The 24,539-nt window shown below is 40.5% G+C and overlaps 4 protein-coding genes across 4 annotated transcripts; 2 read left to right on the top strand and 2 right to left on the bottom strand.

The window, feature by feature from the left end:
- Positions 1-6,564: 6,564 nt before the first annotated feature.
- On the bottom strand, positions 6,565-9,369 carry LOC140866428 (uncharacterized). Its single transcript, XM_073271416.1, has 3 exons — positions 9,089-9,369; positions 7,525-8,971; positions 6,565-7,446 (listed from the first exon to the last, which is right to left on the bottom strand). Exons 1-3 carry the CDS (start codon positions 9,367-9,369, stop codon positions 6,565-6,567), a joined length of 2,610 nt encoding a protein of 869 aa, XP_073127517.1.
- Positions 9,370-12,503: 3,134 nt separating this feature from the next.
- On the top strand, positions 12,504-13,539 carry LOC140875633 (protein LURP-one-related 15-like). Its single transcript, XM_073279365.1, has 3 exons — positions 12,504-12,837; positions 12,939-13,151; positions 13,242-13,539. Exons 1-3 carry the CDS (start codon positions 12,598-12,600, stop codon positions 13,383-13,385), a joined length of 597 nt encoding a protein of 198 aa, XP_073135466.1. The 5' UTR covers positions 12,504-12,597; the 3' UTR covers positions 13,386-13,539.
- Positions 13,540-17,905: 4,366 nt separating this feature from the next.
- On the top strand, positions 17,906-19,051 carry LOC140874656 (protein LURP-one-related 10-like). Its single transcript, XM_073278009.1, has 2 exons — positions 17,906-18,356; positions 18,439-19,051. The coding sequence occupies exons 1-2, from the start codon at positions 18,099-18,101 to the stop codon at positions 18,811-18,813; spliced, it is 633 nt and encodes a 210-aa protein (XP_073134110.1). The 5' UTR covers positions 17,906-18,098; the 3' UTR covers positions 18,814-19,051.
- A 2,517-nt stretch (positions 19,052-21,568) lies between these two features.
- Positions 21,569-24,159, bottom strand: LOC140866411 (uncharacterized). The gene is made up of 4 exons (XM_073271398.1): positions 23,383-24,159; positions 23,030-23,277; positions 21,950-22,028; positions 21,569-21,847 (listed from the first exon to the last, which is right to left on the bottom strand). Exons 1-4 carry the CDS (start codon positions 24,157-24,159, stop codon positions 21,569-21,571), a joined length of 1,383 nt encoding a protein of 460 aa, XP_073127499.1.
- Positions 24,160-24,539: the final 380 nt, after the last annotated feature.

Below are 24,539 nucleotides of genomic sequence, written 5' to 3'. Positions count from 1 at the left end.
TTTTTGTGAATTCTCTCTTGGATTCCTTTCTCTTTCCGAGCTCCTTTGCTTTTCTTCCTTTCTCAAAGTTTCCGAGCTCCCTAAGTAAGTAAACACTCCTCATGGCTACTTCTTCCCGAGCTTATTCTGGAAGCTCAGATGAAGTATTTGCTGAGGTGGATCGATTTGATTCCCTCACTCTTACTGCAGGAGAGCCTACAGGCCAGGATCCTGCTTTCGCATCATCCCCTGCTCAGGATGATGACCTGGGCTAAGACCCTGAAACCCCTGTGGTGCCGTGGTATGAGCAATACCCCTCCGAGCTGGATGCTTTGGATGAGGACAAGATAAAAGCTCTATCCCACGCCCCTAAAAATTATGAGTTTATCATTCCTGACCCCAAAGACCGAGCTAACCACCCTCCTCCAAGATTTTATACTTTTTATTTAGATCAGCTGGAGGCAGGTCTTAGATTTCCCCTCCCTTTTACTTTTCCAACAGCTCAGCCGATATTATGAGCTTCACCTAGGACAGTTCACCCCCAACTCCTTCCGCACTCTTTGTAGTTTTGTAGTTATTTTTAGGACTCTGGGCTTTGAAGTTAACTGTTTTACCATTTGTAACTTTCTGCTGCCCAAACGTTCTGAGGAGGGCCCCTTTTACTTTTCCTGTCGACCCAACTGCAAATTTTTTAAGGGTTCTCCCCTTCTTTTTTGTATGTCCCTCCGACGATTGGGACATATGTTCTGCTTGGAGGGATGTTCTCCCCCTCCTACCTGTTCCCGCCCCGGGCTTTCGTCTAGGGGAATTGTTTACTGGAGCCCAAAGGGCGATAGGAGGAAGGTGCTTTGATGTCTCTGCCCTTTTGGCAGAGGACCTGCTCTGCCACCATGGGCTCAGCTCGGTTGATGTTTTCGTTCGAGGAAACTTAGGTACGGCCCTTCCCCCGCCCGTGCTCCGCTTTACTAATGTTATGCTATCTCGTTTCTTGTCCTGACCTTCCTTATGTCTCGTGCAGATAAAAGGGTTATGGACTCAGCCATGAGGAGAATGTTGGAGAAGAAGAAAACAAATGCCCCATCAGGGAGCCGGGCTGCAGGGAGCTCAGCCAAATCTAAATCCCCTTCACCACGGTCCACTAGCAAGCCTGAGCCTTCTGCCACCCCGTCCAAAGGCTCAAAAAGGCGGGCAACGTCAAGCCCTCACCTGGAGGTAGTGGAGCTGGACTCCGGGAAGTCTTCTATTCCGGAGGTGGCGCCCCTTCGTCAGTTCAGGGCGGAGAAGCCTCAGACTCCCATGGTCCGGTGCAGGACCAATTTCTTTGAAATGTACCACGATGCCCTGCGCATTGTGGGGGTCGGGCCTACTCCCACGGCTGGGTCAGTCCTCCGGGATATGATTTCCCAGGCTGATGCCGATTATGTGAAAATCCTTGGATGGGCTGAGCTGATGCAACGTTCTAACATTGCCTCAGCTGAGGTAACCTTCCTTTGTTCAGTACTTTATGTTCTTCTTTTGTATTCTCTTTTAATTGTTCTTTTCCTTTCCTAGGCTGCTGTCCTGAACGCCGAGATGTCCCTCCGAGCTTCCATGACTCGAAAGCAACTTTCTAAGGATGCCCGAGGTTATGAAGCTCATTTTGCTGAGCTTATCCAGTTAGCGGAGGACGCGAAGCTTGGTTATGAGAAGAAGGTAGCCAATCTCCGAGCCCAGATGGAGGAAATGAGGATGGGCTTCCAAACTGAGCGGCTGAAGCATCAAAGTGACCTCCGGGTTTCCGAGGTGCAGAAGGAGAATCTTCGGGGCGAACTCAAGGGGTGGTCCCATGATCAACTTGCTCAGGCCCTTCAAGAACTGTAAGATTCCCGAGCTGAGCTTTCCAAGGGAGCTGAAGGCTTCAAGGAGGCATTCTTGAAGTCTGATGAGTATATGGATGAGGTGGCTGCCCAAGCCTATGGTTATCTGGCCAAAGGGTTCGACGGCTGCACTCAACAGTTCAGGGCGGCAGGCTATCCTCCTGAAGGGACCCCTGTGGACTTCCTGGACCTAGACGGGTTTGCCCTCTCCCTTACCTCAGCAGAGGCAGCAAAAGAGGATGGGGGTGCAGATGAACAGGGTGAGGATGAGGGCGAGGGAGAGAATGAGAGTTAATTTAGGGTTTTTGGAGATGTAAACATTTAAATTTTTGCCTTCTTACGCTAGTTTATTTGCTTTATATTTTCCTTAGTCTTCATAATTCAAATTGACCTCCTGAACCTTCCCCGATGAGCTGAGCTATGCTCCTTAAGGAAAGCGTAATAAATATTAAAAATAAAACCAACCTCCGACAGTAAACCGAGCTGAGCTCCTTTAGAGGAGGTAAGATTAATTCTTCAAAATAGACTCACCCGAAGGTAAGCTGAGCTGAGTCCCCATGGAGAGCACAGTACGGATTCAAAAATAAACTAACACCTGGAGGCGCTGAACAGAGCTGAGCTCCTTAAGGGGAGCAAAGTACTTGTTTAAAAATAAACTAACACCCATATGCGTTGAACAGAGCTGAGCTCCTTTAGGGAGCAAAGTACTTGTTTAAAAATAAACCAACACCCGGAGGCGTTGAACTGAGCTGAGCTCCTTAAGGGGAGCAAAGTACTTGTTTAAAAATAAACTAGCACCCGGAAGCGTTGAACTGAGCTGAGCTCCTTAAGGGGAGCAAAGTACTTGTTTAAAAATAAACCAACACCCGGAAGCGTTGAACTGAGCTGAGCTCCTTAAGGGGAGCAAAGTACTTGTTTAAAAATAAACTAACACCCGGAGGCGTTGAACAGAGCTGAGCTCCTTAAGGGGAGCAAAGTACTTGTTTAAAAATAAACCAACACCCGGAAGCGTTGAACTGAGCTGAGCTCCTTAAGGGGAGCAAAGTACTTGTTTAAAAATAAACTAACACCAGGAAGCCGAGCTGAGCTGTCGGAGCCGAGCTGAGCCGCCGGAGCTGAGCTGAGCCTTTGGGACCAAACTTCCGACCTGACCTAAAATGTGTTCTCAGATTGCCTAAATGGACTCCCGAGCTCCCTAGCCAAAATTCCTGGACCGCCAGCTCATCTACATGAGACCACTATGAAGTGATCCTTCATAATTATCAAGCTCGTGTTTAATTAACTTGCTAACACCATTTGTACTTGAGTATCTAAAATGAGCTAAGGGCTGAAATCAAGGTGCCGTAACTGAACTGAGCCCGAAAATCAGGGTCGAGGTGACTAGACTAAGGTAGAAGACTGAACCAAAGTCAGGGGCCTAAGAAGCGTGACTAAGGTGATGAGCTGAACCAAGTCAGGGGCCTAAGAGGCATGACTAAGGTGATGAGCTGAACCCAAGTCAGGGGCCTAAGAGGCGTGACTAAGGTGATGAGCTGAACCAAAGCCAGGGTGATGAGCTGAACCCAAGTCAGAGGCCTAAGAGGCGTGACTAAGGTGATGAGCTGAACCAAAGTCAAGGGCTCAAGGAGCGTGACCAAGGTGATGAGCTGAACCCAAGTCAGGGGCCTAAGAGGCGTGACTAAGGTGATGAGCTGAACACAAGTCAGGGGCTCAAGGAGCGTGACTAAGGTGATGAGCTGAACCCAAGTCAGGGGCTCAAGGAGCGTGACCAAGGTGATGAGCTGAACCAAAGCCAGGGCCTAAGAGGCGTGACTAAGGTGATGAGCTGAACCAAAGCCAGGGGCTTAAGAGGCGTGACTAAGGTAATGAGTTGAACCCAAGGCAGGGGCCTAAGAGGCGTGACTAAGGTGATGAGCTGAACCCAAGTCAGGGGCTCAAGGAGCATGACCAAGGTGATGAGCTGAACCCAAGTCAGGGGCCTAAGAGGCGTGACTAAGGTGATGAGCTGAACAAAAGCCAGGGGCCTAAGAGGAGTGACTAAGGTGATTAGCTTAACCAAAGCCAGGGGCCTAAGAGGCGTGACTAAGGTGATGAGCTGAACCCAAGTCAGGGACCTAAGAGGCGTGACTAAGGTGATGAGCTGAACCAAAGTCAGGGGCTCAAGGAGAGTGACTAAGGTGATGAGCTGAACCCAAGTCAGGGGCTCAAGGAGCGTGACCAAGATGATGAGCTGAACCCAAGTCAGGGGCCTAAGAGGCGTGACTAAGGTGATGAGCTGAACCAAAGCCAGGGGCCTAAGAGGCGTGACTAAGGTGCTGAGCTGAAGCACATTTACATCAATATTTCTGAAAAAAATAACCGCTTATAGATAAACGTAGAAGGTAGCTTGCATAAATTACAACTTAAAGGAAAATTGAACTTGCAATATTTAAGAATAATATTTGCGTAAATTGTAAGCGCTCCAAGGTCTCTTCAACATCTTTCCTTTTGAATCCTCCAAGTAGTAAGCATCTGAGCTGAGTCTCATCACCACCTTGTAGGGTCCTTCCCATTTAGGGTCGAGCTTCCCTAAAGCCACCTCCTGAACTTTTCTCAGCACCAAATCTCCTACCTGGAAACCCTTCCTGCGCACCCGACGATTATAGGACCGAGCTATCCTGTTCTTGTATGCCTCCATCCTGATAGCAGCAGCTTCTCTCTTTTCACCCAAAAAGTCTAAGTCTTCCATCCTCCTCTTTCCATTTTCCTCATCATAGAAAATGATCCGAGCCGACTCCTCTCCAATTTCTGCTGGCAGGACGGCCTCGTTTCCGTACACCATACTAAACGGAGTCTCTCCCGTCCCAATTCTTGGCGTGGTACGATATGACCATAACACACTAGGGAGCTCTTCCACCCAATTTCCCTGGGCTTGGCCCAAACGCGTCTTCAAGCTTTGCACCAAAGACCTATTAGTCACCTCCACCTGACCATTACTCTGAGGATAATTGACAGATGTGAAGTGTTGCTGAATTTTCATTTTTTTACACCAAGCTTGCACTCGAGCCCCTTGAAACTGCCTCCCATTGTCAGATATGAGCTTACGTGGTACTCCAAATCTGCACACAATATTCTTCCACAGAAATTTCAAGACTTCCCCCTCAGTGATTCGAGCTAAAGCCTCTGCCTCAACCCATTTAGAGAAGTAATCAATATCAACCAGCAAGAATTTCTTTTGAGCTGGGGCTGGAGGGAAAGGACCCACAATATCAATTCCCCATTGATCGAAAGGACACGCTGCTACTATCCCTTTCATTAACGCTGCTGGTTGGTGCTGAAGTCTATTATGTCTTTGACAACTATCACAAGAAGTCACCAAAGTTATGGCATCTTTCAGAATAGTGGGCCAAAAATATCCCGCCAGGAGAACCTTACGGGCTAGAGAATAAGACCCTAAATGATTACCACAACACCCCTCGTGTATCTCCTTTAGGACATAATGAGCTTCCTTGGGGCCTAAACACTTGAGAAAAGGTCCGGCAAATGACCTCTTATAAAGAACTCCCTCCATCACCACAAAGCGGAGACTCCTTTGTTTCAACCGATATGCCTTCTTCTGATCCTTTGGTAACTCACCCTTCTCCATGTAATCCAAGAGCTCCCTTCTTCAGTCACTCTCTTCCTGAGCTAATGGTATGAGCTCAGTAGAGGGTGTCAATTCCACTTGCACGACGACTTTTCTGGTATTCCAGTTATGAAGTGAGCTAGCCATCCTGGCGAGATAATCTGCTTTTTCATTGCCCTCCCTCGGAATTTGTTCAAACAATACCTCATCAAAGAAACCCTTAGCTTCCTCTATCGCCCTCATATATTCCTTCAGCTTTTCATTTTTGACTTCATACGCTCCATTCACCTGCTGGGCTACTAACTGTGAATCAGAGTAGAGGTGCACCCGAGCTGCCCCAGCTTGCGTAGCTGCTCGGAGGCCAATCAACATAGCCTCATACTCTGCTTCGTTATTAGAAGCTCGAAAATCCAACCTAACTGTCAATCTGATCTCATCTCCACGAGGGGAGATCAAAAACACCCCCACCCCACATCCTTCACTATTAGAAGAGCCGTCAACGTATACCTTCCACAAATCCTCTGCTTCCATATGTCTCGTTTCGGCAAGGAAATCAGCTAACACCTGGGCCTTAACGGCCGTCCTTGGTTCATACTGGATATCATACTCACTAAGCTCCGTAGTCCACTTTACCAACCTTCCCGAAATATCAACTCGAGTTAATATCCTCCCAATATGGCTGTTGGATAGAACCATAATAGGATGTGATAGAAAGTAAGGTCTGAGCTTCCTTGCTGTCATAACCAAGGCTAATGCTAACTTTTTCACCTCTGAATACCGAAGTTCTGCACCCTTAAGGGCATGTGAGAAGAAATAGATAGGGTGTTGAGCTGTTCTCTCCTGCCTAATAAGTACTGAGCTAACGGCCCCTTCCAAAGCCGATAAGTAGATGTACAATGGTTCACCAGGAATTGCCTTAGCCAACACAGGGAGTTTAGCTAAGTAGCTTTTTAAATCATCGAATGCCTTCCCGTATTCATCATCCCATTCAAACTTCTTGGCTTTGCGAAGCACCTTGAAGAAAGGTAAGCTTCTATGGGCTGATCTTGATATAAATCGAGACAAGGCTGCAATCCTTCCTGCCAACCTTTGAACTTCTTGTAAGTTACGGGGAGCAGACATGGATCAAATAGCCTGCACCTTCTCAGGATTGGCCTCTATGCCCCTCTCAGTAACCATATACCCCAAAAACATACCTCCCCTGACTCCGAATACACACTTCTCCGGATTAAGCTTCACCCGATAAGTCCTCAAAGTCGAGAAAGACTCCTCAAGGTCGGCCAGCAACCCCACATCATCCTGAGACTTTACCAAAATATCATCTACATAAACTTCCACATTTCTGCCAATTTGGGAGGCAAACACTCTATCCATGAGTCTTTGATAAGTGGCCCCTGCATTCTTCAAACCAAAAGGCATCACTCTGTAACAAAAAGTTTCATGAGAGGTGGTGAAACTTACTTTTTCTTGATCTTCCTCCACTAGAGGAATTTGATGATACCCCTGATATGCATCCATGAAGCATAAGTACTGATGACCTGCCGTTGAATCAACCAATTGGTCAATTCGAGGTGGTGGATAGCAATCCTTTGGGCACGCCTTATTTAAGTCCCTGAAATCAACACACATTCTCCACTTGCCTGAACTCTTAGGGACAAGGACCACATTGGATAACCAGGTAGGGAATTGCACTTCCCTAATGTGTCCTTCCTTAAGAAGTTCCTCTACCTCTTTTTTAATGACCTTATCCTTGTCTGGACCAAAGTGTCTCTTCTTCTGTTTTATCGGTCTTACTCCCGCAAGAATATTTAGTCGATGAACCATAATTTCTGCACTGACCCCTGTGAGCTCCGATACAGACCAAGCAAAAACATCTTTGTTCTTCTTTAAGCAACCAACCAAGTTTTGCTTCACTGATGGGCTCAGATCAGCAGCTAATTTGACAATCTGAGCTCCCGGGATTAATTCCACCTTCTCGTGACCTTCTTCAGACATCAGAAGCACCTTCTGTTCGTGCACCTTCGATGTTCAACCTATTAAAACCATTCCTACCTCCCTCTTCTTCTTCTTTGAATCAATCCTTACCTCATTCACATAGCACAACCGAGCTGCTTTCTGATCACCCTGAACAACCCCCACTTCTCTTCCACTTGGGAACTTCAACTTCTGATGATAGGTAGATGCCACGGCTCGGAAATCACTCAGGGCAGGGCGCCCCAATATTCCATTGAAAGAGGACGGTGCCTCCACCACGGTGAAGCAAGCCATTTTGGTTACTCTCTGCTCTCCACTCCCAAGGGACAAGGGGAGCACTATCTGTCCCAATGGTTGCAGAGCATGACCCGTGAACCCATACAACTCTGTGGTGATTGGATCCAACTCAAATCCTTCTAATTTCATTTGGTCCATAGTTTCTTTAAAGATAATGTTTACTGAGCTCCCAGTATCCACAAAGATACGAGCCACGTCATAATTGGCGACGGTCAAGGTGACCAGTAGGGGATCATTATGAGGTAGCACCACATCCTTTAAATCTTCCCTTCTAAAACTGATGTTCGGGTCAGTGGGACAGCTGAGCTGAGAACTTACCTCAAAATTTTCCAACCTACGCCCGTGAGCTTTGCGAGCCCTTCCCGAATCTCCATCCGTACTACCCCCGGAGATCATATGGATAACACAACGATTGGGATGATTTGCAATCTGCTGTACCCTATCTCCTTGACCATTTGGAGGAGCTCTTCCCTGATGATCACCTTGATTCTCTCCAACTTCATTCCTTTGATTCCTCCATTGGGGAGCTCGGCCTTGGCGAGCAGGATTTGCTTTTTGAGTCAGCTCAGCTCTGATTCGAGGGTCATCATACATGATCCTTTGAACCTCCTCACCTAGCCTCTGACAATCATTGGTGATATGCCCATACTCCTGATGAAAATCGCAAAACTTGTCAGACGGCGGTAACCGCGGGCCTTTCTCAGCATTGCGGGGCCTCACAAGTGCTCGCCTATCCTCGCATACTTGCATTGCCTTCTCCAGGCTCAACGATAGGGGTACATAGGGGTAGGGTCCTTTGACCCTGTTCATCTCTTCTGCCACCCTCTTCCTTCCTCCTGTTTTCTCCTCTGCCTTTGCTCCCACCTTGGCACTGGGTTTACTCCCAGACGTTCCTTCCTGTCTCCTCTGCCTCTGTGCATCCTCCAAATTCACGTACTTCTCAGCTCTACTAAGGAGCTCATCATAATTCAAAGGAGGCTTCTTGACTAAGGATCTGAAAAACTCCCCTCCTCTCAACCCTTGAGTGAAAGAGTTGACCAAGGTGTCAGCAGTGGCAGCAGGTACTTCCAGAGCTGCTGTATTGAAGCGCTGAACATACTCCCGCAACGATCCCACCTCAGATTGCTTCATATTGAACAAACTGAGAAAAGTCTTTAAATATTTCTTACTACTCGCATATTGGTGTAGAAAAGCTGAGCTGAAGTCATTGAAACTCTGAATACTACCAGGCTGTAAAAGGTTGAACCATTGCTGGGCTGACCTAACCAAAGTAGTGAGGAAGACCCGACATTTAATTGCATCTGAATATCTATGCAACAAGGCTGCATTTTCAAATCTCCCCAAATGTTCCTCCGGATCTGAGCTTCCGTCATATTACCCTAAAGTAGGCTGCTTAAAATTTGCAGGGAGTTCCTCATCTAGAATAGCCCGAGCAAAAGGACTTTCCCTTTGTATAGGCCCAGGCCGACCTCCTACTTGCCGACCTAGTCTCCTAATCTCTTTCCACACCGCATCCATTGGGTTTGGCTGACCCACGGGAGGAGGTGGTGGATTATGACCCATGGCCGCTTGCACCGTTTGAGTGATGAACTGGCTGAGCTGATCTACAGTCATATCCGCCACATTTCCTCTTCCCCTTCCTCTTCCTCTTTCTGCCATATCTACGTCTTAGCTTGATTTTCCCACGGACGGCGCCAATTGATATACCTCAATAAAGTGATCTTCCTGGATGAGCTGAAGAAGCTCCTCCAAATAAAAGATGAGCTGCTGCTAACCTGAAACCACTAACAAGAGTATTAAGGGGGGGCGGAAGGTGTTTCGGCGTATCCCCTCCGACGCTCAAGTCAGATGCTAGGATAGCGAAAATATAGAGAGTGGTGTGTGCACACGAGTGAAAAATTAGGTCCCAAATGATGAAATTGAACCTGGTATTTATAGGAAAGAGCTCCGGATTTAGCGCCTACCTTCCTTATCAAGAATCCACGAATCCCGGGATCACAATCCCGAATATTTAGGCTGAGATCTCGCCTGAATCTTGTCTGATAAAGGAAATAACAAACACTCAATCTGAGCTGAACTGTCATCATGAGGACACTATATTGCCTGGGGTCATATGGAAAAGGGATGAGTGATCTATTGTTGAACCCCTGAACTCAACCCGAGCACCGATCCTAACATCTTAGCTAGCTCATCAAGGTTGTCCAACCCCTCTACTAAGCTAACTCCCTACTGACATCGGGGCTGAAATGAATAGAGCTCCCAACCTAAGATGGAGATGATGGTGGAGGAGTTTGGAGGAGGTCCTGAGCTCCCGAGCTGAGCTCCCGACCCGAACTGGATGATGGTGGTGGAGGAGCTTGACTGAGCTCCCGAGCTGGGTGATGGTGGTGGAGGAGCTTGACGCATCCCCCGAGCTGATCTCCTGGACGATCCTGTCTCTCTAAGGATTGATCTTTACCTTAGGGTCGTCTATGAGCTGAGGTGATTTCCTCATCGGGGTATCAATATATATTTCAAAATTTAAAGACGGTGATTGGGGTTGCAAAGTTATAAGATTCATTGATCTTAATTTGTAATCTTATTACCTATGAAAATCATAATGTATACTTGTAGTCGCGCTATGAATGTGTCGTGTGCATACACATATGAAAGAACGTGTTTTAGATTTTTGTATTTCTTAGACTGTTTTAAAATTGGTAATATTTCTTATCTCTTAATGCAAATATTTGATTCCTAATAATATCTTGTTTTTATATTTTGTAGGATTCTATCCATGGAAGGATTACTAAGGTCTATTTAAAGTAGAGAAGAGAAGAGACGAGATAAAAAAAATATGGCGAGATAGAGAGCAAATCACATAAGAAAAATTATAGTCGATTATTGAAGGAATTCTGGAGCTTTGAAGATCGAAGAATACTGAAGAAGTCCTAAAGTCGTTACACAGTGTTGTCGAGTAGTGTCATTGAAGAACACGCGAAGTGGAGTGTTATTCTGAAAGTGGTTCTTTGGTTTTTTTTCTTTTCGACATATGTGTTTACAACTTCTTATTGGTTTTTATATTCTAGTTCTGACTATTTTTTAGGAAGTTATTTATTTTTTCAACTTGTTGAAAAAATAGATTTTCATGTACGTTCACTAGTTGGTTTTTGTAAACTAATTTTTTTTTTTTGTAATTTTTTTGGCATGAGGCATCGTGCAAATACTTAGTACTTGTGCATAAATATCTTTGTGTCATTTACTTTTATTTAACTTATTTCGCTGCGTAGTTTGTCTTAAAGTGTTGACAACACTAAGAGATAACACTTACTCAAAAAGATATTTGAATTAATTTCTGGTATTTCCGTAGTTGAGAAGTCAGAACCTTACAAGTGGCATCAGAGTCATTCACTTGATGATTCCGCCAATCTTGGATGGATCCAACTATGCAATCTGGAAATTTAGGATGCGAGTTTATATCAAATCTATTGATGAGAAAGCTTGGCAATGTCTCTTGAATGGCTGGCCTCCACCGAGAACCACTGATGGTGAAGGAGATTTTCCACTCAAACCAGAAACGGAGTGGAATGCTGATGACACAGTAGCCTCAAACTAGAATGCTAAAGCCCTTAATGATGTATTTATTTCTCCTGATTCTAATTGTTTGCACTGGTTACTAACTATATATGTGGTAAACATGCTTGGAAAAAATTTCAAATGCACTGTGAAGGATCTAAAACTGCGCGTCAAACTAAAAGAAGGATTCTCACTACTCAGTTTGAAAATTTGAGAATGGAGGAAATTGAGATAATCGATGAATATGAACGTCTCTTGAGGAAGATTGAGAATGAGAAAATTGATCTGGGAGACGCTATTTCGAACGGATGCCTTGTGAGCAAAGTGCTGCGATCACTGCCCGAAAGATTTCACATGAAAATCTGTGCTATTGATGAATCAAAATGACACATCAATTTTGGGTTTAGATGAACTGATGAGTTCACTGCGAACATATGAGTTAGAGATGAATGTGGAGAAAACGGAAAAAGGTAAGTATATTACACTACAAGTTTCTAACGACTCATACAACGATTTTGTTGATTTGAGGCAGGAAGTAAATGAGTCTGACTTAGGAGATAAATTCATTGTCTTGCTTACCAAACAATTTGGTAATTACTTAAAGAGGATGAGAGACTCAAAGAAACCCGAACAAAAATCTAAAGCTCCAATCACTCTTGCTGTTGAAAGACCTTTGAGAATCGGTGGACCAGAACAGAATACCATCCTATCTAGAGACAATCTCGAACATATAGTAAAGAAAAAACAATGACTATATCAAAGATGATTGATTATGTGAAGTGTCGTGAGTGCACAAAATTTGTTCACTATGCACAGAATTAAAATTTGTGATTTTATTATAATAATATATTTTTTATAATTAAAAATAAAAATATAAAAATTACATATCAAAACTATTATTTTTGTCATTTAAGGTTTGAATCACGAGATATACCAATGTGTAACGTGATTGATTGACTCACGTCATTTAAATTTTAATGGTTTGAAGTTTTCAAATTAATCACGAGATATACCAATGTGTAACGTGATTGATTGACTCACGTCATTTAAATTTTAATGGTTTGAAGTTTTCAAATTACGTACTATTCAACATGCCACGTACGGAACAGATCCAACGACTTCCATCTAGACACCTTTTCTTATCAGATCCTTTTATTTTATTTTATTTTATTTTATAATAAATAATATTTAAATTTAAAACTCTTATATATAAAGGGAAACATTTTCCAGTTTTCTTCAAATCGTGTTAAAACCCAATTAACTGTCATTTTCTTAATTGCGCGTAGAGCTGCAAGAATTCTTGTTCTTATTAGCAAAAATCAAAACATACTGTTGATGAATATGGGTGGATCAAGTGGTGATGCGGATGGGCCGCAGCAGGTGGCGGTGATCAGCCCGCAGTTCTGCGTGAATGAGCCAATTGAACTGACTCTGGTGCGGAAGCGGAAAAGTTTCAGAGTCACCGACGTAAACGATAACATAATGTTGACAGTCAAAGGCAAGTTCTTCAGCCTCCGTGAACGCCGCGTTTTGTACGATGTCGCCGGGAACCCCCTAATCACTTTTCAGCCAAAGGTTAATTTGTCTTTCTAGATTTATTCCAATCTCTGTTAACTAGAATATCTTGTACGTTCGTTCTCAAATATATATATATATATATGTTGTCGGTATACCAGTTTCCATCTTTACATGGAAGATGGGTAGTTTTCAGAGGAGGAGGAGAGAGCGCAGATTCAATGGATCTTCTTTTCAGCGTGAAGAGCAAGCGAGATGTGTTCTTGGCTACCAACACCCAGGAGGAGTTGTGTGATTTCAAAATCGAAAGCAGCTGGTTGAATAGATCATGCGTCATATATGCTGGAGGAGATTCTTCCAACATCGTCGCCAAGGTAAAACGATTTTATCCAAATTATTTTTTTGGAAGTGGAAAATAATAATAATAATAATAATAATTAATGGTACTATTTTATTTGCTGCAGATGCAGAGTGCCCAGAGTTTCCTATTCGGGGGAGATACGTTCAAGGTGACAGTGTATTCTAACGTGGATTACGCCTTCATCGTTGCGCTTGTTGTAATTCTTGTGAATCCCGAGGCTCAAACCGTTTCCGTAGCTTCATCATGAAGCACTTCAGTTTTCCAATTTATTTGTATTTGCTTCCGCCACACTCGTCATTAATCGGTGTATTTGTATTCTAACATGACGTTGCTTGTAAATTATAATACAATAAATCTATCGAATATCTATGTATATATATGAATTGCGAGTAGGGTTTTTACTTTCGAGTTATTTGGGTAATTGATCTCTAGTCTTTTTGAACTCCCAACTTTAGGATCATGATTCATGAGAGAGTTGTTTGTAAATGAATTTACTAGTTTTTCTTTTTCTTTTCTTTTTTTCACTTTTGTTGATTATTGGGATGGTCACGTACACCATATTCAGCAACACATTCAATCCGGGTGAGACATATGGACCCAAAGGATTTAATTTATAATAAAACTGAGCTTGGAATCCAACCCGTGAGACCACCAAAACACTCGCCCTTGGATTCTATTTCCGTTTGGCAAGATGTTTGCTTAGGAATTTAATGCAAATTCAAGTGTTATCACATTAAAATCTTGTCAGTAAAATCTAATGTGATAAAAACCTGAACGAAAAAAAAAAAATTACAATAATTGATATTTTTTCTTGGATGTTTCTTGAAGACAAATGTGTCTTGTTAAAACTTTATTAAACAAAACCCAATGGAAATCCAATGAAGAAAAAAGAGTACGACATGTTTTGCTTCTTGCTAACTGCATCATCAAAAATCTTGTTATGAAGAACAACTTGAGAAAAATCATAAACAAGGCATAAGAATTACTCCCCTGTTGCAAGCATCAGTTGAAATCGTTAAATCGTTGTTCGATATTGCATGCATTTTCCTCAGAGTTTGATATGATCGGCAATGCCCATATGAAAACATTCGTCACATTATCTTTGATTGATTCTTATATAAAATACTTCAGAACTAAAGATTTTTTGATCATTTAAATAACCAAATATTCATTAATGGATATAATATATCCATATAAATATATTTTAATACTTTGATGTGTACCATGACTAATTAACATATTTTTCTTTTGTGAAATATCGCATCTATGGCTCAAAAGAAAACTTCATATATTGCAAGTTTTTATCTCATGTTTATATTTCAAATACTTTACAGCTTTAGTAACCTCTTCTGAAGTATTAAGTCGATTGTATTACATGTGTCTGGATTATTAGTTTTTTAATCCATTTATTGACTTGTGTGGCTTTATCGAAAATATACTCATGGTGTTTGAATCTAATTTGATTTGACACTTAAAAATTTTTCAAAGATTTTTCGAATCATACAAATACTTAATCAAGAAATCCATGACAATATAAGTGGCTTCTCGTAGTCAACTTAATTTTTTTATGAAAAACTTCATGCTACAAAAGAGATTTACATTTTATAATATCACATCCTTTTGTCGTACGAAAACTCATTCTAAATTTCTTAAGTATTTTTCAAAAATAACATTATCTTTATTTTATTTGATTGATCCTATATATATTATATAAACATAATTTAGCAAAAAAATAAAGAGGCGGAGTTGGAAAATCTCTTCTCCATTTTCTAGAGGTTCGTCGACAAATAATAATTTCCCTTTGTCTTAATATTTCAAGTTTTAACTTTTCACTTAAGTGATTGAACCTTTTTTTTTCTCTTATGTGTGGATAATTTTCATAAATAAAAAACTAACTTTTTAAAAATTTTATTTTCACTTATATTTTTCGTTGAAAAATATATACTAAAATAATAAAAATAAAAATATTTTTTGAACTTTAAATTAAGTTTTAAAATAAAATGTAAAATGACCCAAAAAAATGAGGTTTTTATTAAATTAAAATTTGATTTCGCTAGTGGCGAAACTTCGTAGCCTTCGAGAATTTTTAAAAGCATATTGCTATATAAAATATATATATTATTTATTTATCCTCACTCCAATATATGTTTATTGATCGTGAACTCCCTATTTTACCTTGTTCAAAGTTCATGTCTTCTAGTTTTCAAAATTTTTCTTTTATGTTTTTGTCACATTGAAATAAATAGTTTTAGAAAAACTAACACACGGATCACAATTTTGAAAAATCGAAACTAACGGCTCTCATTAGAAATTGTTAGCTCCGTCATGACTGCACACTATACGGCCTCCCAACCTAACATCCTGGATCCTTTCCTGAAAATGTCGATCATTCCTTCGTCGTTGGGATGGCGGTGATACTAGCTCGATCGAATCAACGATGGCATGGATGATGGAAATCTATAGCCATTGGAGATATTATAAAAAGTAGTAAATTTGGCACACGCGTTGTGTGTGTAATGAAACATTTTCTGCTACGATCATTTTCTTATCACTTCTTATCAATATGTTATAGGGGAAAAATCATTTGAAAATTTAGAAGTCAGATGAAAAATATAATGAAATTGAAAATCCGTGAGGATAATTGGAGTTAGAGTCTAGTGGGTTAGTTATTTGATACAGTTTTTTTTGTTTAAAAAATGTGGAAGAAGACGTGGGTGGGCAGTGGGGTAATAAGTTGAAAGATGAAGTGAGATTGGAGGAATGAGGAATAAAATATTTGATGAAAACAAATACGAATGTGTGAAGCCAAAGAGTAAAATGGTCAAGAAAACACAGTGTCCGCATATTAGACTAAGAGAAGCGACTTTTAAAGCCAAAGAACACTTGCTTTCCCCTCTTTAAGAGTAATATTTCTCTCGCTCCCCTCAGGATTTTTGTCATTCACTTTAGACTTAGTTTTCTTTGGGGGGTCATGAGATGAGAGCCCTCTTCTATGAGCTCTCTTGTCAGTGTTTCGACGTTGACGAGATTCCACGAACTGAGCGACCGCTTCAGTCGCTGCGCGTGCGGCTATTTCTTCCATTAAGGCTGTCAACGTTTCATGTGTGAAACTAAATCCAAGCGGTGATTTGGAGATTGGAAGTGGGTCTCCATTGTGATTATTTCCTTGATTTGTTTTTGATGGAGTAAGAATTCTCAATGATGCGTTGAAAAATTTTTCACAGACGGCGCCAAGCTGATGTAACCAAATATTGATATTATCCGATTAGAGAAAATCGGGATATCTTGTAGAGATAGTCGAATTAATACTCGAACTGTTCTAAAGATCGAACTTTGTGAGTTGTCACCTGCATCACAAAGCAAAGTGAGTGGCGTCGGGGTTGCCCGGCGAAAACACTCCGACGCTCAAGTCAGTATTTGTCCAATAAAAATTCTAGAGAACTAGAGCATGTGACTATAGAGAGCGTACCTTAAGAATGAGAGAACTTAAGTTATTTATAGATAGTCGGAGAGTTTCATGAGCTTGAGCCTCTTATAAGCTTTTAGGAATTTATGGGCTTTGATAAAGTGTCCAAATAAATAACTAAATAATATGAGACCCAAATGGATTAAGTCACTAGGCTTTGACCCGGAAGAAAGTCAAATTGAATAATAACCCATCAACTCTCAAATTTTATATTAAATAGTTGTGATGGCACACGCGATGCGTGTGTAAAACATGAAAATGACGAAAATTAGACATTTAAAACTTAAAAGTATCTATATTTATAATTATGTATGTATGTGATAAAATATAATTAGGTGAATAAGAGATGTATCACTACTTCAAAATGAATGTATTAAGATGTTGAAACTTATAACTACACAAAACATAAATAAAAATAAATTCAAAAAAATATATTGTAAAAAAATATAGTGGAGAGGAAGTTGAGAGGATGGATGTTGTTGGAAGACCTGAGAAGTGGGAAGGAAGTTTGGAGAGAGAGATAGAGTGTATGTAAGGGTATAAAATGAATAAATAGATAAAAATTCACCATGACATTAACATCATAAACAGTTTGTATAGAATGCTTAGACTTAATATAATAAAAGATAATAAAAGATAATAATAATAATAATAATAATAATAATAATCTTGGTTTTCTGTAATGCTTACATATTAAGATATCATCTGAGTACATGGAAAAAAAAATAACACGTCAAACTTCTTTTAATGCTGGGTGTAGAACGTGTGATGGAAACTCATAATTTATTATGAGTAATACTATTGTGAGACGGTCTCATTTTTGAGATGAGTCAATATTACTCATATTTATAATAATAAATAATATTTTTGGCATAAAATGTAATACTTTTTAATAGATAACTCATATAAGAGATCTGTCTCAAAAAAATGACTCTTGAGACCGTCTCATGGGAGTTTTTGTCATTTATTATTAGTTTGACTTATTCAATTTACTATTCAACGTGACACGGGAATAGATCCAACGACTTCCATCTTGGCACCTAATTATTTTCTGATTCGAGGAAATAATAATCCTTTCAAATATATAATATATAAATAATAATAATAATATATTTTGACTGTATTATAGAATATGGTATCATAAAAGTTTTCCTCACAATTTTTGTATTTAATATAGTACAATCATTTTGTTTGATAATTTTAATTAGAATATAATTTTATTATTAAAACCCGATTGTTTAACACAATGTATGTAACAAGAACCTAATAATTATTGGTAGAAACTAGAAAGGAAAAGGGCAACCCACTATCCTCAAATTTCCAATTTTGTTCGAATCGTGTAAAAACCCAATAGTTGTAATTAATTTGCACCGATCTTTTGCTATAAATATACCGTCTCTGTGTATATGTGTCGGTAAATTAAATATCAACCTCCAAGCTCAAAGCAAGCGCAGTGCCAGAATTCTGGTTGTTTGTAGCAAATAATAGATACCGATGATGATGGGTGGATCGAGTTATGCGGCAGGGTCTGTGCCGCAGCAGATGGCGGTGATCAGCCCCCAGTTCTGCGTGAATTACCCAATCGATCTGACTATTGTGCGGAAGCTGATGACTCTGTCGGAGGGAAATTTCGGAGTCACCGATGTAAACGGTAACGTAATGTTCAGAGTCAAAGGCAAACTCTTCAGCCTCCGTGATCGCCGTGTTTTGTACGATCTCGCCGGAAACCCCCTCATCACTTTTCACCAAAAGGTTTATCTTAATTTCTTTTATTTATTCTCTTATTATATATGTGGGTTGTAAAAAATGTTGTTGTTTTATGGTACCTACCCAGATGCTATCTGCACATAGGAGATGGGTGGTTTTCAGAGGAGAGAGCACGGATTCGAAGGATCTTCTTTTCAGCGTGAAGAAATCTTCGCTCTTACAGATGAAAACCAAGCTGGATGTGTTCTTGGCTACTAATCCCAAGGAGGAGTTGTGTGATTTCAGGATCGAAGGCAGCTGGTTCGAGAGATCTTGCGTCATATATGCGGGAGATTCTTCCAACATCATCGCACAGATGCACAGGAAACACAGTGCCCAAAGTATCCTGCTTGGGAAAGACACGTTCGGAGTGACAGTGTATCCCAACGTGGATTACGCCTTCATCGTTGCGCTTGTTGTTATTCTTGAGGAGATTAACGAGGACAGATCTGGTGAAGACTGATGAATTACTGCCTAATTCATGCTTATGTTTGTTTTGAAGCTTCCAAGAATGATATAATCTGTCTTTATCTATCTATCTATCTATGATGTGAATGCTGAGTGGGGTTTTTTCATGGTAAAAAGTATGTATTAGAGCTAGTTCGAGTTATTTGTGTAATGGATCGTGTCTTTTCTACTCCTACTTTATGATATATCATAAGTAAGAGTTTTTTTGTAAATGAATTGTGTGATTTTTTTTATTTTTTAGTTTTTGCACTTGTGTTGTTTGATTCTTGGATGATCATATACCATAGCAGCAGCATTCCATTTCAACCGTGGGCGAGAGAATCTATAGATAGGGTTCACTCATGTCTAAATCAATTGATTTTGGGTTATTCGATGCACCATTTAGACGTTCTTTAGTCCTTAAGCCAGAATTAAAGACCCATTTAGACGTTCTTTAGTCCTTAAGCCAAAATTAAAGACCCGGATCATCTTTGCAGATCAATGCAAAGAAATCCGGGCCATCCGATCCCCACCCGATCATTGTCCGGGTGGGTAAGCATCGACCCATTCCCTTTTGGGAATCTACATGAAAAAGGGAAGCTACCTGAGGATAGTACCGAAATTTCCATGTGATAAGATGGTTTTCCAATTCCAAATGATGGTAGAGATTTCAAATGAGAGATGGTTTTAAGAAATTTTAAATGACGGATGTTTTTTAAATCCGTCATAATTTTTATTGAAATTATGAAATTTGATATGTGGTGGATTTAAATCTTGTTTATTCAAATAAATCAAGGTTTGAAATATAGTCTTGATGGAACCAAAAGTCGCCGATCTTATCACGATGAATTTATTTCTAATTTAATGCAAAATTGTAAATATTCAAGTGAATTTTAATTTTTGAATTGCTTAAATTTATTTATTGTATCTCTATTTGCTTCAATCACTATCATCAAGAGTTTTCCTTTGAATTTAAAAACAAAATAATGAACCACACTGCCATCTAATAATTCACATAACTCTGTGCCATTAGTTAGTTGACGATGCTAATTAAACCATGGAAAGAAAATTGTTTGTAGACACGTTGCCCACCGAACACCATTACATGGCCAATTGGCCACTGAGCATTTTGTGAGTTTTACTTTTAATTAAGTTTTAATCAATGTTTCAGCATACGCTTGCATACTTACATAATTTTTATATTACGGTTAATAGAGAGAACTTGGATGGAGAGAAAATTATCTCATTATCGCACCTTACGAAAAGACTCCAGTTTCTATTTCATTATTCTAGTAGCCATGTAGGAATAAATTTGAACTTTGGTAGGTATTTATCTAGTAACAGTAATCTATTATATATATAGAACTAAAATACACTTATAAGCTATTTATAGATAAATATATACATGGATGACTCCTGCTTTCTCCCCAATGGAATGATCTGGACCCTTGCGAAAGGACCTAAAAATCCGACGACCTTGACTGAAAAGCTCCCAATTAGGTCAGTAGCTGTTTAAGAATGTAACTACAATGTTTATAAACAAGGGATTTGATATAACCATCATTTAACCGCTAAAACTCCCCCTCAAGGTGGTCTATAAAGATCCTTTATAGCCATCTTGGACAAAAGAGTCAGCAGAGTAGACAAAGGGAGTGCTTTGGTGAACACTTTATAGCCATCTTGGACAAAAGAGTCAGCAGAGTAGACAAAGGGAGTGCTTTGGTGAACATATCAACCAACTGGTTGTGTGAACGAACTGGAAGAAGTTTAATAGCACCAGTTTGAATCTTTTCTCGGACAAAGTGGCAGTCAATCTCAATGTGTTTAGTTCGTTCATGGAATATGGGATTCGAGGCAATATGAATCGCAACAAGATTGTCGCAATTTATCATAGCTGGTTCAGAAAGATGTATAGAGAGATATTTTAGCAACTGTTGCAACCAAATGATTTCACTAGTTGTTGTGGCAAAAGCTCTGTATTCGGCTTCTGCCGATGAACGAGAAATAGTGAGTTGCTTCTTAGCTTTCCAGGAGATTAAAGAATCACCGAGGAATGCGCAAAACCCAGTGACAGATTTGCGAGAATCCACACAAGTTCCCCAATCAGCATCAGAAAATGCGCGTAGCTTGAGGGAAGATTTTGCTGAAAAGAATAAGCCTTGACCTGGCCTGCCTTTGATGTATCTAAGTAAATGATGTACGACTTGTAAATGAGGTACTCGAGGTTGAGCAACAAATTGGCTGAGCTTATGAACAACGAAAGTTATATCAGGGCGAGACAAAGTAAGATAGGGCAGAAGGCTGATAATGCGACGATATTGGATACTGTCAGGTATTAAATCACCATCTTGGGAGGACAACTGAGTACGAGGATCCATAGGGACAGCAGTTGGCTTGGAGGCCAAAAAACCAGTGTCTTCAAGAAGTTGAAGAGCATATTTGCGTTGTGACAGAACAATACCAGTGGAGGATCGAGCTATTTCAAGGCCGAGGAAATATTTGAGACATCCCAAATCACGCAAATTAAATTGCGCAGAAAGTGACTGTTTCAATGATTGAATAACGGAGGAAGAAGGGCCTGTGATGATGATATCGTCGACGTATACTAATAAAGCCACAAATGTGGTGCCTGATCCTTGAGTGAACAATGAATAATCAGACTTACATTGAGTGAATCCCAATTGAACCAATGTGTGAGTTAGCTTAGAGTACCATTGTCGAGAAGCTTGGCGTAATCCATAAAGAGATTTATGGAGTTTGCAAACTAGTTTCTATGTGGAAGATGTTTGCTCCCCCTGAAGCTTGTATCCAAGAGGTATATCCATATAAACCTCCTCGAATAGATCACCATTTAAGAACTCATTGTTTACATCCAACTGAAGTAGATGCCAACCTTTACAAGCAGCCAAAGCTAAGAGAACTTTGACTGTGACTAGCTTTGCAACATGTGAAAATGTATCTAGAAAATCGACACCTTCTTGATGATTATATCCTTTTGCCACTAAGCGAGCTTTGTGGCGATAAACAGACCCATTGGGATGAAGTTTAAGCTTTAACACCCACTTACACTTGATAGAATGTTTGGTAGGGGGCAAGGGGACCACATACTATGTCTGATTACGATCCAAAGCTGATAACTCATCTTGCATTGCCTGTCTCCATTTAGGATAAAGGACAGCTTGGTGATAGAATTTTGGTTCAATGTGGGAAGAAACATTTAGGATAAATTCCCTATATGGAGCAGATAAACGATCATAGGAAAGAACTTTGGATAAAGGATATGGTTGTGGTTGACGTCAACGATCAAAGGATTCATGATTATGGATCAAATGACAGTGATAATCCTGCAAATAAGTTGGGTGTTTATGAGGGCGAATATACCTTCGAAGAGGGAGCGGAGAAGAGTTGGAAAGACCAGTAGGTTCTGAAAAATGAATATCGGAAGGAATGAGTGGAAGAACCAACTGAGGGAAAGGATCAAAAAGTAAGGAAGAGGACTGTATTGAGTGGAAAGGAAACGTTGTTTCATGGAATATCACATCACGGGACACAAATATACGTTTTTTTTAATATCATAGAGTTTGTGTCCCTTAACCCCAGGAGAATATCCAAGAAAAACGCAAGAACAAGCACGAGGATGGAACTTGGATCAATAGGCAGGAAGGGTAGAGGCAAAAGAAAGACACCCAAAGGCTTTTAGATTGGAGTAATCAACTGGAGTGTGGTACAAAAGTTCATAGGGTGCCTTGTGTTTTAGAGTGGCTGAAGGAGTGCGGTTAATAAGATAGCATGCAGTGAGAACACATTCGGACCAGAAAGAAAGTGGAACTTGAGACTGGAAATATAATGCACGTGCAATGTTTAAAAGGTGTTGATGTTTTCTTTCTACCACAGAGTTTTGTTGTGGTCGATCGACGCAAGAAAACTGATGTAAAGTGCCTTGTTGTGCAAAAAATTCAGAAAACATGAGTTCCTTTGCATTATCATAACGAAATTTCTTAATTTTGCAATGAAATTGTGTCTCAATCATAGAAAAGAACCGAGGAACAATGTGAGTTACATCAGATTTGTTTACAAGTAAAAACACCCAAGTAAAACGAGTACAATCATCGACTAAAGTTAAGAAATATCGATGTCCTGAGTGTGAAATTTCATGAAATGGGCCCCAAATTTCACAATTAACTAATTCAAATGGAAAAATTGACAAATGATTATGAGAAACAAATGGTAACCTCTTTTGTTTAGCAAGAGGGCAGATACAACAAGGATCTTCAGTGATGGGCTTGGAGTGATCAAAGGCTAACTGTTGCTTCAAAGATTCAAGGACTTTGAATGAGGGATGGCCAAAACGTTGATGCCAGAGTTGAGCAGAGACAGTGTTGGCAAGTGAATGATGAGCATGAGCATAATGAGCAAGGTCCAAAATGTACAGGTCCCCAAGACGGTCACCTTTTCCAATCATCTGCTTGGTGGAAGTCTCCTGGATAAAGAAAGAATCATGATGAAATTATACAAATAATCCTGAATCAATGGTAAGAGAGCTTACAGACAGGAGATTGAACTTAAACTGAGGTACATATAATACACTTCGGAGTAGTAACTTGGGATGTAATCTGATATCCCCAACATATTCCACTGGAATCACATGGCCATTAGGTAAGGTAACTGTGGCATTTTGCAGCTTGGTCATGGAGATAAAAGCTTCAGGAGAATAACAAATATGTCGAGATGCCCCGGAATCCATGATCCAAACACATGATGATGAAATGTCACGACACGGGGGTAAAGATAAACAAGTATCTGTGGTGGAAGATGAAGAGGGTCCTTCGTATTCAGGTCCAGAGGCCAAGTGATATTGGAACATGGCCATGAGTTGTTGGTGTTGATCAGGACTAAGAGTTTGAAAGAAGTACTTCACTGGTGGAGATTGAGCAACATCAACTTGAGTGAAAACATGATGAGCTGTGGCCGATGATGTGCCAGAATGAATGGTATTGGACTCCATGCGGGGTCTGGGTTTGTGTTTATACCCTGGGGGATACCCATGAATTTGGTAGCATGTTTCCAATGTGTGTCCATGAACATCACAATGAGTACAATATGGTCTCTCCTTTCGACGGGCTTTGAACTTGCCATGATAATCAATAGTAGAGGGTTGTGCCTTGACTTGTGACATTTTAGTAGCAAATGCTACTGTAGAATTGACATCCATGTGAGAAGATGGATTGATATTGATCGAGCGTTGTCGTTCCTCTTGAATTATGAGAGAAAAAACTTTGTTAATGGATGGTAAAGGGTCCATCAGCAGCAACTGGCCCCGAACAGAGGCAAATGATTCATTCAATCCAAGAAGGAACATCATGAAATACTCATTTTGATGGAATTTTTCAATAGTCTTCACCCCATCACAAGTACACTTTCCACAAGTACACGAGGGCCAAAAATTATTCAACTCATCCCATAGAGACGTCAATTTCGTGAAGTACACAGCGACAGAATCTTGGGATTGAATGTGACAAAGTAACGCTCGTCGGAGTTCAAATATGTGAGGGCCATTACTCTGCTGAAATCGATCTCAGAGATCCGTCCAAATCGTAGAAGCACAATCAAAAAATAAAATGCTCGCAGATATATCTTTCGATATCGAGTTGAGAATCCATGAGATGATGGTTACGCTTAGTCGTGTCGCGACCAAGTTACCCGACTCTAATCAGATAAATAAATTATGTAGTAGTGAGAGTA

The sequence above is a fragment of the Henckelia pumila genome, chromosome 1 (genome assembly GCF_033568475.1).
Source record: "Henckelia pumila isolate YLH828 chromosome 1, ASM3356847v2, whole genome shotgun sequence".
In the NCBI taxonomy this organism is placed as follows: Eukaryota; Viridiplantae; Streptophyta; class Magnoliopsida; order Lamiales; family Gesneriaceae; genus Henckelia; species Henckelia pumila.
The sequence above is the reverse complement of the archived record's forward strand: the minus strand, read 5'-3'. Positions and strand labels throughout refer to the sequence as shown.

Coding starts and splice junctions, on each gene's coding strand:
- LOC140866428 (XM_073271416.1), bottom strand. CDS start 9,369: ATGGCAGAAAGAGGAAGAGGAAGGGGAAGAGGAAATGTGGCGGATATG. Junction 8,972..9,088: donor TTTAAGCAGCCTACTTTAGG/GTAATATGACGG, acceptor TACTTTGGTTAG/GTCAGCCCAGCAATGGTTCA. Junction 7,447..7,524: donor GGTTGTGCTATGTGAATGAG/GTAAGGATTGAT, acceptor GTGCACGAACAG/AAGGTGCTTCTGATGTCTGA.
- LOC140875633 (XM_073279365.1), top strand. CDS start 12,598: ATGAATATGGGTGGATCAAGTGGTGATGCGGATGGGCCGCAGCAGGTG. Junction 12,838..12,938: donor TAATCACTTTTCAGCCAAAG/GTTAATTTGTCT, acceptor TCGGTATACCAG/TTTCCATCTTTACATGGAAG. Junction 13,152..13,241: donor CTTCCAACATCGTCGCCAAG/GTAAAACGATTT, acceptor TATTTGCTGCAG/ATGCAGAGTGCCCAGAGTTT.
- LOC140866411 (XM_073271398.1), bottom strand. CDS start 24,159: ATGATGTTCCTTCTTGGATTGAATGAATCATTTGCCTCTGTTCGGGGC. Junction 22,029..23,029: donor CCTCTTGCTAAACAAAAGAG/GTTACCATTTGT, acceptor TGCTCCATATAG/GGAATTTATCCTAAATGTTT. Junction 21,848..21,949: donor TTTATCCTAAATGGAGACAG/GCAATGCAAGAT, acceptor TGGGTGTTAAAG/CTTAAACTTCATCCCAATGG.
- LOC140874656 (XM_073278009.1), top strand. CDS start 18,099: ATGATGATGGGTGGATCGAGTTATGCGGCAGGGTCTGTGCCGCAGCAG. Junction 18,357..18,438: donor TCATCACTTTTCACCAAAAG/GTTTATCTTAAT, acceptor GTACCTACCCAG/ATGCTATCTGCACATAGGAG.